Genomic DNA, 19,785 nt, shown 5'->3' with positions numbered 1-19,785 from the left:
AACTAATAAATTTTCTTTAGTACATTTTATCGTATTCAATATTATTTCATCGTACATTTGTGAAAAAAATCAAATGTGTTGAAACTTTTATGCATACGTTGCCCTACAAACGTCTGTAATCTTTTGTATTGCGAAATACAATTCTTTGTTGATTTTATCTCTGCATATTATAACATAAGAATATAAGAACAAAGAAAGAGAACAAAGACATTTGTAATTAGTTAATGAGGGCTTTGTTTAAAGCATAAAATTAAATCTCACAAGTTTGTGTCTGTCCTTACTTTAGACAGAGATAGCGATTTCTTATGATATTTTAAAGTCCGACATTTTACTGAGGGAGTATGTATAGAATGTTTTTAAAGGTTTTTATCACGTAAAAAAGTTAAATAATACTATATTAAAGCTAAAATTAGTTCAAATTAACTAAAAATCAAATTCCTAACTGTTACACTAATTTCCTAATAACCTGTCTTTGTTTGCTAGAAGAAATAATTTCCTATGTAATTTTGTTAATCATGTTTTCCGACTAATAAATTTGCATGGAGTTTTACGAATACGCATTAAATGACGAAGCGAAAAGCTTTGCGTTACTGTTGTTATATTCATATGTTCAGAACCGATAGTATACAATATTACAAAGTCTGTAGAATGTAACTTATCGCCCAGGCTATTCTGTGGGTGTATGAATAGATGAATAAGGGATATTTAATGTTATATTTATGCATAACCAATTTATTGCCAAAACCCAAATCGCTTAGGTCACCTTATCAAATGTGGAATGGGCACTGATCAGTCTCATTTAGTTTTCATTTGTCTCTACTCTGTTTTTAGACTCATTTTTGGGACGCCTTCTCATAAAAATAGAGTGGTTATTTGCTATATTTTCTCCCCTCATTTATATTTTGAATTCAAACTGTAATGAAAGACTATAAAACCCGTACTTCAAGAGTCCTTAAAATCGGAAAATTTACGGCCGCCCGGTACGCTGCCGTCGCAAACTTTTATCCGGTAGTTAATAAACTTAACACAGTACTGGTTAGATATAAATATATACTATTTTGTCTAAACTTGAAAAATGTACATGAAAATTTTAGTCCAAACTCTTTTAAAATTAAAAGAACAAATTTTTGCAGACCCCAGGCTTTACCGGGAAGCATTTCTTCATTTTCTTAAAGCTATCCCTCAGTTAATCTAACTCTAAAGTTTTTTTTTTCACGTTTCAAGATAGGAACATCAATACCTACTTTATATTACTTTGAGGTTTTAAAATAACTTAAATCTTCATAAGCCTCAATAAACATAAAATGAAGAATTTAATGTTAGTTTTATTGAACAAAGTGAGCTAACTTAAATTTTAGATTGGAATTTGCAATTCAAGTGAAGAGATACTTGACCCCTTAGCTCAGACCGCGCAGGCTCCCTCGTCATCATGCAACTTTTTGAAAAAAAAAAAACGACAACTACTACTTTTATAAACTACGACCCACGTAAAACATTTTGTACCTTCAAGAATATAATTTCGCTACAATACTATATTGCATCCTGACTTCAAACCAGTCACGATAAAACATACTTGGAAAGTTTCACTCATGGCAGAGAGAGTTTTCTTCTAAACAATTTTATGCACTCTTATTTCACTTGATTAGTTTTTATATAAACGACGATAAAAAAACATTCACAAATTCCTTGTCAATTAACAAGCCAGTTGTCAATAAACATGTTTTATATTACATTGCAAACATTCAGAACAATAAAGTTAAATTTAAACAGTCTCAAATACGATAGTAACTGACGTTGGTTGCGATAAGGTACTGATATGAATACCAAGTTGTCGGACCCTTTGCCATTGTTGAGGTATGATGCGCGGCGACGGCTTCCGAGAAATGATATCGTATCAAAATACCTATGTAATGAATACCCGACTCAAATCAACTGATTGTATAATGTGACATCGGCATGCACTTGAAATAAACTTCAATGAACTTTAAAGAAAAAGTGGCATATCACGTTTCTTCTACCTTACGATTTAGGATTTAATCATTACCATTTAAATTGTTGAAGTTTGATGAGAAACTGGTAGAAGTATTTCGATTGCTCCTACGCCATTTCAGAAAGCCATTTTTGTGTTCGTCATGAATGTATTCTTATCTTAAGATTATTTTATTCAAAGTTTGATACTCTAAACAAGATATTTAAATTATTATTTCAAATAATAAAGATCTTGTTTAGCAGAGTTCGAAAATGGAAAAGTCATTTTGCTAAAAAAATGAGACGAACCTTATGCCCATACTCATCGATTTAAGTCAATTAATGTTGACATATTATATCTGAAAGAAAATGAACTATTAAATTGGATATACAGGTAATATGTTGCGAATCTTCGACATAATTAATATATGTTTTTCTATATTACGAATTATTGGACTGTATAAGTATCAGTCTGGCCTTGTTTTTTCGCATTAGCTTTAATGAAACAATATCATACGAGGAATCGGCAGTGAGCAATTGTCTCGTCTCAATTGCTTCACATTCAATCTTATTGTTTAGTTGTAAATAAAACTCTGCAGAGTTGTAGTCCTGTTACACGGAGCTAAAGCCCCTTTTAATATTTAACAACGTTGGGAACAGTACGGACCGTTTATGCGAATTTAATTTACACATACCAGTATTCGCTCTCTTGTAAAGATATAATTTCATTTTGAACAAAGAAAATATTCTTTGTTTAATACTTTCGAGTTGGCTAGATTAATACAATGTACTCGTTGTAAAAAAAATAGCTCCATATTGTTGAACTTCCAAGGAATGATAATATTCGTCTTTGTTAACAATGTCTTACATTTTCAGCAGATCATCTTAAATTAAATGTTTATTTTCCTTCTTTTAGTTCTTTTCAATATTTAATTTCTTTAGAGTTCATTTGTTTTTCATTGTATATGAAAGGTAGGTAACAAGGCTTCAATATAGTTCCATGCACTCTCAAATGGTCGACGCTTACAATCCAACATCAATGGCTTTAACAATGGGTTCGTCTAACCACATTAACGATTGCGCCGCTCACGCAAGCGTGGTAGTTCGCCTGCTGGCTCGGTCCGCAGATACGCTTTTATACGCTGCTCTGACATACGTTATACGGACTTAACTCTCATGCTTCCTTTGTTACCTTACAGCTAATTAATGTCTAGCTAGCTACCATAGAAATGGAATTTTACATTGCTTTTATTGAAAGCTCAGATTTTATTGTCTTAGCGAATCTTATTTATATTGTAAAATATGTAACTTATATATAACTTATATGTAATATGTAACTACCTATATAACTGCCTCTTTATGAACGAAAAGTACCATCGTAAGGCATTTTGGTACCGATAAAGAGAAAAGATTATAATAGCAATTGTGTGAACCTGATAATTGAACACATTGAGCAGGCGAAAGAAATAAGTCAATATTTGTCAATTGGCAAAAGGTCTGCGGGCAATTGTTTGACATGTTAGAAGTCTCAGTCGGGTGGCGAGTGTTGAAACGCCGGCGAGCCTTGCCAAAAAAGCTATTTTCCTAATGGACGCGACAAGGTTTTTTCTGGTCGCATTAGCACATTTAACGTTTAAAGTTACATTCGGTTGGAGCTTATCGTGATTTATGTCTCTGAATTCGCAAAGCTCATGTTTGGTGAGCTTTTCATAACTTAACTCGCACCACAAAAGATCTGGAGCGAGAAACGCATTTGCAAACGGACGCGCCATTTACTACTGCCACTTTGAACTGCCTTAATGCAAGATAATATCATATTTCAATTTCGAAAAAAAGATTGAGACAGTCTCCATCTCACCTAGTTCTTCTGAGCGGTCCTTCAATATGGATTATCGATAAATCTTCAAAGCATCTCTGTATGAGGTCAACAACCTTCAACAGGAATTCGTCGAATCCATTGATTGAAATGAAAATTTTATTATTATTTTTGATGTACAGCTCAATTCAGTTACAATGGATTCAATTTTTCACGCTTTCGAACATGGAATTCGACTGATGCATAGTAACTGAAAAATTTGTGGACGTATTTTTAATTTTTTTTTAATATTGAAAAAGTTAGCGCTTGACCACGATCCCACCCGATGAGGTGATGATGTGGTCTAAAGATGGTACGCGCTAGCTTTGTAGATGCCTATTCACTGTACTCTTGAAGGCCCCCACATCGTACTTGGACGAAAAAACGCGCAAGGAACGATGATTCAAACTTTTAATTTTCGAAGTCAAAAAAGCGCGAATTTTTTAAGTAAAAATACGTTTTATTTATTATATGTATTCTTTTCTTAATTATTAGTAGTTTCACGTTACTTAGATTGCTCAATATTATATATAAAGTATTTTTAACTGCAAACTTAAATTGATAATAAGACAGCACAAAGAAATTTCCTGAACTTTTCAGCCAACGAAGTTGACATCGCAGCATTAGAAATATTTAGCGAGCAAGAATATTTGTTTGAGAAAATCTAATTTGGTTTCAATTTGATCGAAATTGGCAGAGGACGGGCGTTGAACTTCCAGATAAAGCTTGCTTATTGTTTCTTTAATGTTCAATTTTCATGTTTCAAAGCACTTGTATTTCTCTTTGTCTCGTTTTCGAACGCTCGACTTTTTATTAGTATTTCTCATTCCAATTTCATTTCACATTTCTATCACCTCCTGTTATTACCTGCCCTTGGTTTTGCGAACTTTAATTTATATTAATTGATTGATGTTTTATTTTTAAAATTATTAATATTTTCTTTGTATGTCCATTTTAATTTTAATTCCTTAACAAAAGACAAAATCAATCAAGCATTAATTTCTAATTGAACTTCTTTTAAATTACACTTAACAGTTTAGTATTTTCTTACTTATAATTGTTATAAATGTTTACACGAGGTAGGAAGCATATTTAAATACATATATACAAAGTTGGTAGCCGTAACCGGTGTCTAACCCTTTGTCACCTGGTTGCTAACGATGTGACTCACCGCGGCATTATTCATTTACTCTGTAATGTTGTTTGGACACGGCATCCGAAACATTTGTTTGATGCTAAAACGAAAGGGTTAAATAGAATACCTAATGACGTAACTAACAATTCCTGTGTGTGGTAGTTTATTATTTTCTGTTTGTGTAAACAAAGTAGTTGAACATTTAAGTATTCGAAGATCGAAATGGCAAAGAAAAATCTGATCGTAGTTTCTAAGAATAAAATCTATAAAATAAAACATTCGTCATCCCTGTCATGATCTTTGACAAAATAGAGATAACAATATGTTTTAAACGGAGATTTTGGTCTCAGAAACCCTCAGTTAATCAAACAATTCAAACATGAAAGTTAAAATAAATTTTTAACACCTAAATTAATAATAAATATATTTATTTTAAATGGCCAAATCCAGTAACCTATCCAGTCAATTATATTTGGATTTTATAAATTTAGTAGAATGAGAGTAAAAGTAAAATCTTACGTCCCTTATCAATAATTAATTATAAAGGAAAAAAAATAAAAGATTGAGTTGAAATATTATAATAAAAAAACTTTATTGCTTAATCTTGATGTCATCAAATTGTGGTATGTAAGGCACCATATGTCAATTATCTTTTGGGAATAAAAGCAGTGACTCGAAAATCTTTCTGCATGTTGGTTCTGTAGGCTTGCAAGCTGTTATCCACGCATCATAACTATTTTATAATGCAAACTGTGCAAAAAAAAAAATAGTTTCACGGGAAGCATACTTTAAACTCACGATTTATTTAAAGCGTTACTACAATAAAAGAAAGTTATATTATTCATTGTTATGGAAGCATATTACTTACATGAAAAAAATAACGTATAAATGAAATAGTTTTGTTGAATATGTCTGCTTAGTTAATGTAATACGTTCTATCTTTATATTTGATCGCAGTTTCATATCTCGGATCTTCAGTTTGAGTTATACGTCACGTAACGTTTGAAGTGTTTTTGAGATGAGTTTTGTTGTTTTGTTTTCGAAATATTTTTCTATTTGCTTTGTAGTATTTTTTCATATTTCTTTTTTGTTGTTTAGATTTTTAATTATGAAACTTTTCAATGTTATCTTCTCAAATATGCTATAGTGAAATTGTATTTGTTACATCGTTTAGCTAAAAGGACACATACACATCACATCATTATCTACCTACTAATACACATTATAAGAATATTTAATGACTTTTTTATTGTTAGGTATATTTCATAGAAATGATTTTTGAGTAATAAAAAGTTTATGATTGCTTATAATTTTCCGTAACGCAGGTGCTTGTGGTCTTTGTAAAAGCTGCCCGGATAACTAAGGGCCTAATTAACTTACCGCGTAACAACGTACGTTACAGGCCTCGTTAAGTTAGTTTCAATGTAAACGTATTGTTTATAAAACAAATAGCAATGTATGAATTCTTGCTTGTTTAAGGACTCCGGTTTGTTTATGTTGGCTCTCATTGCGAAAATATTACCGCTGTTTAATGTTTTTGTTCTAACTTTATATAATTAGCGTCGTAAAGTTATATTTTACGATTTCAGTTTGAACATTTTGTGTAAAAAAAATTTAAAAATCATTTTACAACTGTGTCGATTTTGCTGACTTTGTTTTATGTAACTGTAATATTCTGTCCAGTTATTGGAAAATTCATTTTTAAATTTAAAAACTCATCACACTGTCGGGGAATGATGTTCGTATGTATTGCATGAACATATCCACAATGATTAAACGGTACTCGTACGGCTATTTACGCATTCGCTCAGAAGCATACGAGGGATACGTTGGTGCGTTTTAATGCGGCTTTTACAATTCACGACTGCTTTTCAAAAATTTCATAAGGCATTACATTTCAAGTGGCCTCGACTTTTAATCACAGAAATTATTTTTGTTTCCATATTTTTCCTATCAAACAACCAATACGGCATGTATTTTACAAGTTTTCACTGCGATACATTCAAACGAGTGTTTTTATTTTAAACTAGCTGTTAATGAAAGCCGTTATATGCTTATCAATATAATATCAAAATTATTTTACAAAAGTTTACAAAAATTATAACGTGTAAAAAAAAATATATACGACGATGTGCAACTAATTCTGCCGGCTCAATGCGCGGGCGTCGCGGCGGCCAGCTCGATCTTCCGGTGCATTTCCCCCGCTCGCCGCGCCTCCCGCCACCGCTGTTCACGCGCTCGATGCGTGAACATCCTCCGGCACGTTGAAAGCCTTAGCTTTCAAGAAGTAGAAGAGGTCGACGACACGGCTCTCTCTGGTTCGTTGTCATCTTTAGATTCTGAAGTGGGGAGAAGACATAGTTTATTTATAGCCCTTCGTATAATGCCCCTCGAAGTAGTGACGTCAGCCACCCTACTGACGCCATCAGCCCCTGGGTAGAGGCGGCACACGCGCCCCATCCGCCATTGTAATGGCGGTAAGTTCTCTTCCTTTAGTACCACCACGTCCCCGCAGGAGAGTCCTTGTTGCCCGATGCGCCATTTAGTGCGCTGCTGCAACTCGGAGATGTACTCCCGGCGCCATCGCTCCCAGAAGTGCTGCCTTATTTTCTCAATGAGCTCGTATCTGTTTGGTCTAGTAGCAGTGATGGGCTTCGTTGGAATAGACGTAAGTGGTCTCCCAATTAAGAAGTGGCCTGGGGTTAGAGGAGAAGGATCAGTACAATTGGACGAGAGAGGAGTCAGCGGACGTGAATTAAGTATAGCTTCAATTTGCGTAAACAACGTTGCTAGCTCCTCAAACGTCAAAGCAGCATTTCCAGCTACACGTTTTAGGTGAAATTTTGCTGATTTAATTCCGGCTTCAAATATACCACCGAAGTGGGGGGAATATGCGGGACTAAATACAAAATTAATTCCTTCAGAAGTAGCATAATCACTAACAGACTGACGGCTGGATCTAAGCAACCTACCTAGTTCATTTTTTGCACCCACAAAATTCCTGCCGTTGTCGCAAAAAATCTCATGACATTTACCTCTACGTGATATGAAACGCCTTAGGCATAAAATAAAAGCTTGAGTACTTAGTTCACTCACAAGTTCTAAATGTATTGCCTTTGTACTGAGGCAAACAAATAGACATAAATAACATTTAGTGATACGGTTACCACGACCTTTCCGGTTACTAATCATGAAAGGTCCAGCAAAGTCAACTCCACACGAGTAGAACGGAAAACAAGCATTCGTACGCGCTTCAGGTAAATGACCCATTATTGGCTGCATTGTATTCGCTCGTAGGCGAACGCAAACAATACATTGTCTAACTACTTGCCGCGCTAAACATCTTCCGCCAATAGGCCAGTACTTATCACGCACTGACGCTAACAGCAGCTGCTGACCTGCGTGGAACAAACGTATATGTTCATTAATCATTAATAACTTGGTAAAATGATGTTTTGAATCTAATATTATAGGATGTTTCTTATCGAAATTATAATTTGAGTTTCCTAAACGACCACCCACACGAACTATATCGTTTGAATCTATAAATGGAGTCAACTGCAGCAATTTATTTTTTGGTGGTAATTGCTTTTCTTGCTTGAGTAACCCAATTTCAAATGAAAACGATTGTAATTGGCATTTTTTTATAAGTAGCATCACTGAATCATTTATTTCATCTGAGCTTATAGGACCTGAATATTTATGTTTGTTTTTATTACAATTGTTAACAAAACGTAACACATACGCAAATGTTCTGCTTAATTTATTGAAACTGGAGTACCTTTTGAAATCTATAAATAAACTACTGTTATCCGAATTGTCTACTGCAGTTATCAACGAATGCACCTTTAACTCAGGTAAGTTTTGAACCACAAAAGAATTCTGTGGCCATTCAAAACGTTCCTTCTTTAGGAAAGAAGGACCCTCCCACCACAAAGAAGAAGGCAAAAGGTCTTGGGGTTCGATCCCTCTTGAGGCCATGTCAGCTGGGTTCATATTCGTAGGTACATGTCTGTGTTCAAAACCACTTGTTAGCTCGTTAATTTCATTAACCCTATTGCAAACAAACATTTTTAGATTTCTTACATCAGTTCTTAACCATCCTAAGACAACTGTCGAATCTGTCCAAATAGTTTTATAAGTTATGTTAAATCGTAATGACTGTATAATTTTATCACATAATCTAGCTCCCAGCAAAGTACCGAGTAATTCCAATTTTGGTATAGTAATAGGTTTTAGGGGTGCAACTCGTGCCTTTGCGCATAAAAGTCTAACCGTAACCTTATTTTCGTCGTTTATTGACCGTAAGTATACACATGCGGCATATGCTTTCTGTGACGCATCCACGAAACAATGCAATTCTATTGACATGGGGTTATCGCAAAGAACATTTCTGCTAATTTTAATATTAGAAATGTAGTGCAAATTAGAAATAAATTTTAACCACGTATCTAAAAGGTTTTGTGGTATGGGGTCGTCCCAATTTAATTTAATGACCCATAATTGCTGTAAAAAGATTTTAGTTTTAATAATACATGCACAAATTAATCCCAACGGATCAAATATTTTACAAATAGTAGCTATTACAATTTTCTTTGTGACAATTTGCGGTGGCGATTCCACCTTCGAGGGAAATTGAATAATGTCTAGTTTTGGAGAATAATTTAAACCTAGCACGCTGGATTCTTTAGTCAAATCTACCGGGTCGAATACGCTATCATCACAATCAAGCGCCTGCAAACAGTTAGTACGAATCTTTCTTAAAGGGAAACATGCTGAATCCAAAATTCTTTTGACATTTATGTAAATGTGTCGTAATTCACTTTCACTATTCGCACCTGTATTCAGGTCGTCAATATAAAAATCATTTTTTATTATGTTCGCGATAGTGGCGTCATTACACTCCTTAGCTAATTGCAATAAACATCTGGTGCTCAAAAACGGAGCGCTGGCCAACCCGTACGTTACTGTATTTAATTGTAGAATCTTTAAATTATCGCTATTTGGTTCCGTACTAACCGATGCATCCCTCCACAAAATTAACTGTAGGTGACGTTGAGATTCATGCAAGGCCGTTTGTCGGTACATTTTCTCAATATCTCCTAAGAGAACAAATTTGTGACCGCGAAAACGCAACAAAATTGAGAATAGATCAGACTGTACTACTGGACCTACAGCCTGTATGTCATTTAATGACTTCCCCGAAGAAGTTTTGGCTGAGGCGTCAAACACTACTCTTAATTTCGTCGTTTCAGAGTTCTCGCGAAGTACACAGTGATGCGGTAGGTAATTGCCAAACCGTGGGCGATCTACTTCATTTAAATGACCTAATTCCCTATATTCATCTATAAATCTAGTGTATGACTCCTTAAGTTTCGAATTTTTATTTAATTTTAATTCTAAATTTAAGAAACGTTTTTTAGCCATAAAATATGAATCACCAAGACTACTTTCGGGTTCCTTTAAGGGCATACGGACACAAAACCGACCGTCGGATAAGCGGGTCGTGTTTTCTATAAAATCAATTTCACAAAACTGTTCCTCTAAAGAGTATGTTTTTGTCTCTGTAGGTAGTTCTTCAATCTCCCAAAACTTCTTCAGGGAATTATCCATATACGAAAACTGATTGAAATAACAATAGACCTCAGAGTTGGATTGACTCATACCGAGTGGGCCAGCTATCAACCACCCTAATTGTGATTCTTGTAAAGTAGGTTTATTAGACCCTAACTTAATTTGATTTGTACCAATAATGTTCCAAAATACGTCAGCCCCTAACAGCATATCTATAGTGGAAGGCTGGAAAAATCTTGGATCTGCTAGTTGTATACCACACGGAATATCTAATTCGCTAACGTCTATTTCGACGCTGGGTAAAATACCTGTTATCGTTGGCACTAGTAAACAAGAGACTGGAGTACTAAATGTCGATGAACAAGATTGAATCTGGACTACACACTTTCCTGAAATGTTAGTTTTAATATTATTAAGACCGCAAACCATTAATGTTTCACTAGAATTCTTACTGAACCCTAATTTCTCTCTCATAGTTTCGGTTAGAAATGACGATTGACTACCGGTGTCCAATAACGCTCGCGCCTTAACTTTTTTATTGTTCAACTCATTTACGATTTCAACCTGCGCCGTACACAACAACGTATGAGTCATCGTCGTTGCCGATAACGTAACCGATTCATTTTGTTGACTGTTTGCATTTTGTTCTGAACAAGTATTTATGTTATCTTTATGAACCAAAGTATTGTGTTTACCTTTACATATTTTACAAGAACCCTTTAAACGGCACTGATAATTATTATGTCCACTACGTAAGCACTTAATGCACAATTTTAAACGTTTTACTTCGCACATTCTATCGTCATAGTTCATTTGTTTGAACTTCGGACATTCATAAACAAAATGGTTCTGGCTACAAACTACACATTGATATTTTCCCGTAATCGCATCCGAAGCAGCCAAAAAAGATTTCACCTGTCTTTTATTTTGAGAGTGCATAAAATTATTATGTTCCTGTTTATCGGATCTATTGTAATGTGTTGTTTCCAAAATATCTGCTCTATTACGTAAGAACGAGTAAAATTGATCTAACGAAGGTAAATCCGATAGACTATTTTTATATTCTTCCCATTTTATACTAGTGGTGGAGTCCAACTTTGCTGAAACTATGAATATCAACAAGACATCCCACTGATCAGTAGGAAGCCCTAGAGTGTGCAAAGAACTCAAGTTTTTAGATAAGTGATCAATTAAATATCGCAACGCTTTAAACGATTCTTTTACAATTGGTTCAATACTAAGTAACGACTTAATGTGGTTATTAATTAAGATATTTTTACTATTATAACGGTTACATAAAATTTGCCATGCCTTTTCATAATTGTCAGCGGTAAACTCAATTGATCTAATGACGACAGCGGCACTATTTTCTAAGCTTGATCTGAGGTAGTGATATTTATTAATTAATGGAATCGAGTCGTTTTTATTAACGAGGGAATCGAAAGTGTCCCTGAACTCGAGCCATTTCAAATAGTTCCCGTCAAATTTTGGCAAATTGATAGTGGGTAACTTTATAGAATTCATGGAATGTGAACATTGATTGGACATACTTTCGTCATGTAATGATCTCCTTTCTAAATTCACACATTCAATCAATTCTTTAGCCGTGGAAAGAAGAGAAAAGAATTGTGATTCAATAAAATCCCGCTCAGTTAACTGTTCATCGTCATTTGAAGAGAGTAACTCAATATCTGATTGTATAACGTTAAAATCCGACATTAATTCCTGAAATTTGTCAACCCTCAGAGATATTTCTTTGAGTTGAATATTGGTAATCTTTTTTGCACCCGCCTGGGTTAAACTATTAACATAATCTTTAAATTTTGTTAGCCTACCTTTGATAATGCTACGCCTTTTGACGAGCTCCTTTAAAGTTTCCTTTCCTTCCATGGCTAATTAAAGAAATTAAACAATTAAGCAATGAACTAGGCAAGATAACGAAATAGTCAAACCAGTTATACTCGTAAAGGTTCCGTCGCAGTGATCCAGCCGCCTTTCCGTAGCCAATAGTGTTAGCACTCGGATGCTTTATGGGTTCGCCGACCACAAGCCAAGCATGAGAATATCTGTAATTTACATAAATGGGTGACGTTAATTTTAGTTGTGAGAATTTGGTAAAAAATAATTGTTTTAATTTTACATTTAATTTACTGTTTATTTTTGGTATCTTATATTTATTCTAAATATATATTGAATTATTAGTATTTATGGTAAGTATGTTAAACATATACGGTAGGTGTTAATAAAATTTTATTCTTGAAAAGAAAAATAGAAATGCGAGTGTACTTTTAGGCAAGCTTTCGCAATAGCCGAAGCGTAAATTACAAAGAATAATAATAGTGCACTTGAAATACTGCTTTGTAACGCTTTCGGAGCGGCAAGCCGTACGCAAATCGAATTAGGAAAAAAAGTGAGAAATAGTGGGTAGGAATAAAATGCCAACTTCCCTTGGGTATCCCGCCAGACGTCCAGCAGTTCTCAGCAAAGTTTTCACTCCACCAGGGCAGAAGGCAGCATAAGCAGCAACCCAATCTCCTTCCGTAAATTCCAGTAACGGTTATCCGTTATTCTTCGATGTTTATCCGAAGATATATTACAGAATTGAGTCGCGATTGTACACGGTCGCCACTAATGTTAATGAAAGCCGTTATATGCTTATCAATATAATATCAAAATTATTTTACAAAAGTTTACAAAAATTATAACGTGTAAAAAAAAATATATACGACGATGTGCAACTAATTCTGCCGGCTCAATGCGCGGGCGTCGCGGCGGCCAGCTCGATCTTCCGGTGCATTTCCCCCGCTCGCCGCGCCTCCCGCCACCGCTGTTCACGCGCTCGATGCGTGAACACTAGCTTTTACCCGCGACTCCCTTCGCGCTGAATAAGAAAAATGCACACAAGATAAAAAAGTTCCTATGTCCGTCTCCTAGTTCTAAGCTACCACCCCATCAATTTTCAGCTAAATCAGTTCGACCGATCTTGAGTTATAAATAGTATAACACGACTTTCTTTTATATATATATATATATATATATATAGATAAAGGCGCCATATTAATGTGTGTATTTAAGTAATTAGTAGATTTAATATTTAATGTGAATACTTAACAATATTATACATATTTAATTCATCAACTTTGTAAGAGCTTTAATACTTAATAATGCAACTTTTCGCTTCATTAGTAAATAGACGTATAATTTTCCGTTGATGGTTTGAATTTCAGTGAAAGTGCTTGTGCACTTTCTTTGTAGAAAGTAGGCGGTGTTGTATTCCTGTATTGCTTAGATCAAGCGATTCGTGTTAACTCTGGTCTAGACTTTATATTATATTTAAGCTAGTATAAAATGTTATTTATTATGTTCATTACCTTAGTATTAAAAATGTTTCGGCATTAGAAGACAACTATTATTTTTTTAATGAAAATCTTACTTGTATTTTCGACATGTTTTGCTTATACGTGTTTCTAAAAGATAATTATAAGTAAAAAGTTCTTTTACTTTTAAATACATGTGTGAAAAGAATTTGTTTTTATTTTTTTTAATATTTTCAATTAGATTACAAGTTATGTCTTTAAAACCTCATTTCAATAAGACTCGTGTATTATATTCGCCTCCTATTTAAATATGCTTATAGTACCGAACTACTTTAGAAATTTTGTCAACCATGTTTTACCTATTTAAAAAGAAAAGACAGACTAAAATAGGGGATAAATTTAGCAGGGTATTACAGAAATCATTAATATGATTACTATCATACTAAATATCATTATTTTGTTCACAGACGACCCACACTCTACGGTGTTCGGTTCGGTGACAGAAGGTGTGTTCGAGGGGAAGATGATCACAAGCGACGGCACGTATTACGTAGAGCACGCCCGCCGATACTTCCCTCCCAACGGGACTCGAACCCGGGTCCACTCAGTTATCTACAAAGATAGTGACGTCAGTGATCCCTACTCCCACAGACGACATGGTAAGTTATGATACTACTAAATGTCGCGTACTTCATCCGCGTACAATAAAAAAAACTTAGTAAGTAGCCTATAAGCTCTTCCAGACAATTTTTTCTGTGCCATATTTCACCCAGACTATTTTAACCGTTCTAAAGTTACGTGGTAACAAATGTCCATACATTCAAATTTGTATTTATTACACACAATATAGGTACAATCTTTATCTGGCTTGATTATTACTAACTGGATAATAATTAACCATAGTAAATCATAATTTTAATTTGACTCCACGAATGTACTAACAACAGTGAGTAATCGTCAATGACGTTAAAATTAAACAAGGAAAAGCTTATACCATCATTCTTTACTTACTATGGCCCTAATTAAACTACATTAATATGGGAAGGCCAGTGTGTATTTACGGATCATTGCAAATTATACGGACCGGAACACCAACAATTTGTATGGCTCGTTGATAAAGGCTAAATAAAGGCTGGTAAATGAATCTGACATATAAAGTTAACTATCATATTTCAATGAAAATATTATAATGCAAAAATACTTATAGAGTCTGAAATATAAAATTAGTCACGAATACATAGAGTGGGTTTTAAATCGTTTTATACTTACTGGTAGATCTTACTAACATTATTAATGCGAAATTTTAGATGTATGTGTGGATGTTTGTTAGAAGGTATCTTCAGAACGGATAGCTGTAGTCTGAAAGAAAACATAGGTTACTAGTTAATATTTTTTTTTATTCCGCGCGTACTGAGTCGCGGGCGACAGCTAGTTTCCCTAGTTTTAATAAACGAAAAGTAACAACGGAAACATCGGGTTATCGCCTAAAATTGTGAATGTACCTAATAGTCAAGCAAAAGTACGCTACAATAGTTTTTTATAACCACATCCCACTGAGCTATTATAAAGCGCTGACATATAATCACTTCCCGAGCGTTATCTTGCTGCGGTCACCGCAAGGGGAGGGGACACAACACGATGTGAACTTCCTCTAACATTGACTCTACCTCGATATTTTCAGAGATAATAAATAGTTTAACATTTTTAATTATTTACACACAAGACTGTGTCTGCTTATTTTGTAAAAAATAATAATATTTGATAATGTGTGTTACGACTTCGTATTTATTAATTAAATGAAAACGTACAAAGGTAAAATAACATAAAAATTCAGATGAATATTTTAAATTAAAAAGTATATTTTGGAGAATGCTTAAGTCCTTTTTCCAATAATTTAATCTTTGGTTTCCCTGAAAACAAAATTCTCGCTACGTACAAAATCTTACATCATTTTAACTATCAAATAATAACACTTATAAAACGTACATTCGTTACTGTACAAACATTTTTTCACAGAAAAACTTTACGTCGGTTAAGTAAGAATAAACGTAAATAGGTACGAGAAAAAGAAAAATATATCGAGTTCTTAGTTCACGTTTTCGCACACAGGAAAAAAATACGTCTTTCATCTTGATTTAGTATAGTGATTATTTGTCAGGATTTCGCTTTTCGTGTCAGTAGGATGAAATCGGATTCAGTAAACTACATAATCCTTGTTCACGTTGGCGGCTACGCACGTAGCGTACGCGGGCCGCATACAGTTCATACGCAATCGATTAATCTATGTATGTACGTATGTACAAACATTAGTGATAAAATCTATATATATAAAAGAAAGTCGTGTTAGTTACACTATTTATAACTAAAGAACGGCTGAATCGATTTGACTGAAAATTGGTGGGCAGGTAGCTTAGAACCAGGAAACGGACATAGGATAATTTTACCCCGTTCTCTATTTTTTTTTCCCCGCGGACGGAGTCGCGGGTTTTTACCCGCTTTTTTACTAACTAGCTTTTGCTAGTTAGTAATAAATTACGTTGTCTTATTTATTCGTATGTGCTCTATGTGTAAATCATTATGTATTTCTAAATTAATGGAAAAGATATGGTGACTTTTGTCGTCACTTTCCTAACAAGGTTTTATTACTACTACACCGTTATTAGCTTAGTTTAATGCTCTCTCAAATAATATTTTGATTTAAATATTAAGTTTTCGAGTAAAGATAAGTACCAGCGTATTTATAGAATATTTCCGAGTTGGTTCAGAAGAGGGCGTCGTTATTCATAGAATTGATAAACAACAATCAAAGTTCGATTCATTCGTTATTATGTAATGGGAACAACGTTCCCTCTAAAACAACCTTGAAGTAATTTTGATGATGCGAAAATGCACTCTATGTATCAGACTATAATATATATTATAGCAGTAACTATTGACGAAGTATTGCGCATACATAACAAATTCAGTGATTAACAGAAATGAATTATATTGCATTTTAAGGTATAATGTATTTCAAATTTCTGTAGGTACTCAATTAGTAACAGAGATAGTGGTAGTGAAATATATGTACAACTTTAGAGTCGTATTTTAACGGTGATCATTACACAATAATTTATAAGGTTCAATAAAAATGTAGAATCTGCCAAAACAAATGAACTCGAGCATGATTTCTACAAATAAATAAATAAACAGATAAGTAGTTAGACTAGGTATCGCCCGCGACGCCGTACGCGCGAACCCAATTAGTAGCCTATGTGTTCTTCCAGACTATGTTGTACACCTATGCCAAATATCAGCGAAATCCCTTAAGCCTTTCTGCAGATATCTTCTAACAAACATCCATCCATCTAAACTTTCGCATTTATAATATTAATAAGATGTAAACTATGTTAGTTAATACACATGTTCGACATTGAAATGAATTACTCTGATGGGACTTTGAGAAGCATTAGTTTGTGTGATACTGTTTAATAGTTTCATGTCTGTACGTCTCTGGCTGCAATCGGGGCGCATAGTGTTTTAATCACATTAAATCAGGCGCCGAATACACGGACGAGAACAGTAACAACATTAACCGTCAGAATCGGGTACTGTGCGCTAGTTTGTTGAGGTTGGGAGCGTGAAAGTTTGGCCGCAGAGTGTCGCGCGAATAATGGATAGCAACGCAACGTTTAACTAACTTTAATTCTATTTGCTACATTCTCTGTCAGATGATTGTAAATGCTTTACGAAATGTTTTATAGCCATTAAAGTTAGACTTCCTATTTTATAAATTTAATGCACGATAATCTACTCTTACTACCAAGGTAATGCATAACTCAACGCATATCAATCGTGAGCGGAGTGTATACAAATCGAAATATTTAAATGTATTTTCGGCATTGCTAACAAAATTGCCATCAAACCGGCAGCCACATTCCGAGCCGGTCTCGATACATATTCATTCGTCCGTAGGCTGCACTGAAATGGTAATTTCGCGTCGACAACACGCCCGAGCGTCGGGCTTTGCATTTTTGCCAACTTAACGGGCGCAATTTCAGTGCGGTATGTACACGAGTAAATACCCACCTGAATGCTCCTTTACATAAACAGTTTCTATTTACTGAAGGCCCTTATCTTGTACCCATTTACTACAGGCAACATGGAATGAAGAATGAAGAAATAATTAAAGAATATTATTACATTCCATTTTGCATAAGTATTGTTTGCTTTGTGACCATTTATTGTACTAGAGTTTTAAATAGTTGTGTCTTGGAGAAGAAATACGATACAGTATTTTACGACATTGAATTGTGTTCATCTCAGGTGGGTTTGTGTAACATGTGTCCTTTAGTGGATGATGTGTAGTAAACAGCGATTAGTGCAAATTCGTGCAGCGTTGCATGCAATATTTTTTGGCACGCATACTCGCGTTTTGCACTTGACCTCTTTTATATCTAAACAAAGATTATTATTGAATTGTTTGCTTAGCACTGTTACGAAATTAACATTCAGAATAAAATTACTTGTTAATGGTAAAATTTATGTTGAGTAAAGATGGCTTGAAGTGTTAACAATATTTTAATAGTTTAGTCAGAGATCTATGTGTCTGGGATGACGTTTGAGGATGCGGTTGCGGATTGCGAAAACGAAGGCATATTTGTCGTCATTGGAAGTTCCTCTTCCCGTGAAGTAAAAATAAACAAAAATAAGTAAACGTCGGCAACATTATTTTGTTCGCCAATAAAACATTCATTTGATCGGAAAGAAATAAATAGGTATATGGGGAGTAAACAGGGGTCGCGTTTGTAGCTACGTTTGTTTTCATTACGACTTATTGGACAGTTGTATCTGGCACTGGGGGGTCCCTCCCTTTTTATTCATTCAGTATCAGCTTGTTATTTGAATATGAAAGACACGATTTGTTCAATAAATAATGAATGCTATTTATTATAACGTAAAGCTTATTATTGTGTGGCCGCTGGTTTATTTTAAATTTATTGGAATGTATCTTTAGTGAATAGGTAGCGAGAATATTTAATAGTTGCAGATTTTATTACAAAAGTATTTGGTAAAACATATCTCAAAGAGTAAAGTAGTAATACCTATTACAATAATTTATAGCTTTTTTAATTAAAAAAACACAAATAAATGTAAGCAATGAGATTGAAGTGTCAGTTCAAAGCGTATATAATTATTTTCGCCTAACAATATTGGACAAAAATCTAAAAGAGGATCTGGTAAAAGAAATTGCATTATGCACGAAAAGTTGTAAGCTTAAGTGCACATTTAGCCATACTAAAGGAGCTCTCAGTCTTCAAACTGTTCAAGCACAAACACATAAGGTAAAGACAGCTTTTGAATTTTAATTAAGACACGTGAAGTTGTACTTAAACATGTTAAGACTATGGTCGTCTTCAGTATGAAGAAATTAAAATAGGGTACTCTTTTTAATAACTAAAACGTTTGAACGTCGTCGACTCTTACAATATGAATAATTTTTAATTGAAGTTTTCCTGTAGATTTTATCCTTTCCTAGAATGGCTTAGTTTTGCGTCATAATAAAACAGTATTGATAAAACTGAACGTTAATTCAATGAATCATGTACCGAAACTTAGTACTCTTACATTTATCAGTCGAAGTGTGATAATAAAGTAAAATTGCAGATCTAATTTCACTTTTCCTCATAGTTTTCTATTTGTCTATTTTAATGCGTTAATTCTTAACAAGTATCCTGGATGCGAGTAGCACAGGACCGATCATCGTGGCCATCTTTGGGGGAGGCCAATGCCCAGCTGTGGGCATCATATGGCTGGTAAAGAAGAAATAAGAAAGAAAGAATTTTTAACACGAGGCCCAATACTGTATAGGGAAGAATCATGGTACGAAATACATAATAGTAATTTGAAAATATAGAGCGTCATTTTGATATTAAAATTATTTTCAATAGTGTTTA

The 19,785-nt window shown here is 34.2% G+C and overlaps 1 protein-coding gene across 1 annotated transcript in view; it reads left to right on the top strand.

Moving 5' to 3' along the window:
• LOC106720588 (disintegrin and metalloproteinase domain-containing protein 10) overlaps positions 1–19,785 on the top strand; it is a 70,225-nt gene that overhangs the window by 33,967 nt on the left and 16,473 nt on the right. Inside the window, exon 4 of the mRNA XM_045679122.1 lies at positions 14,317–14,508. Coding sequence (XP_045535078.1) covers positions 14,317–14,508 — 192 coding nt within the window. The remainder of the gene's footprint in view (positions 1–14,316; positions 14,509–19,785) is intronic.

This window comes from Papilio machaon, chromosome 8 (assembly GCF_912999745.1).
Source record: "Papilio machaon chromosome 8, ilPapMach1.1, whole genome shotgun sequence".
NCBI classification, from domain to species: Eukaryota; Metazoa; Arthropoda; class Insecta; order Lepidoptera; family Papilionidae; genus Papilio; species Papilio machaon.
This window is presented reverse-complemented; position numbering and strand designations above follow the sequence as displayed.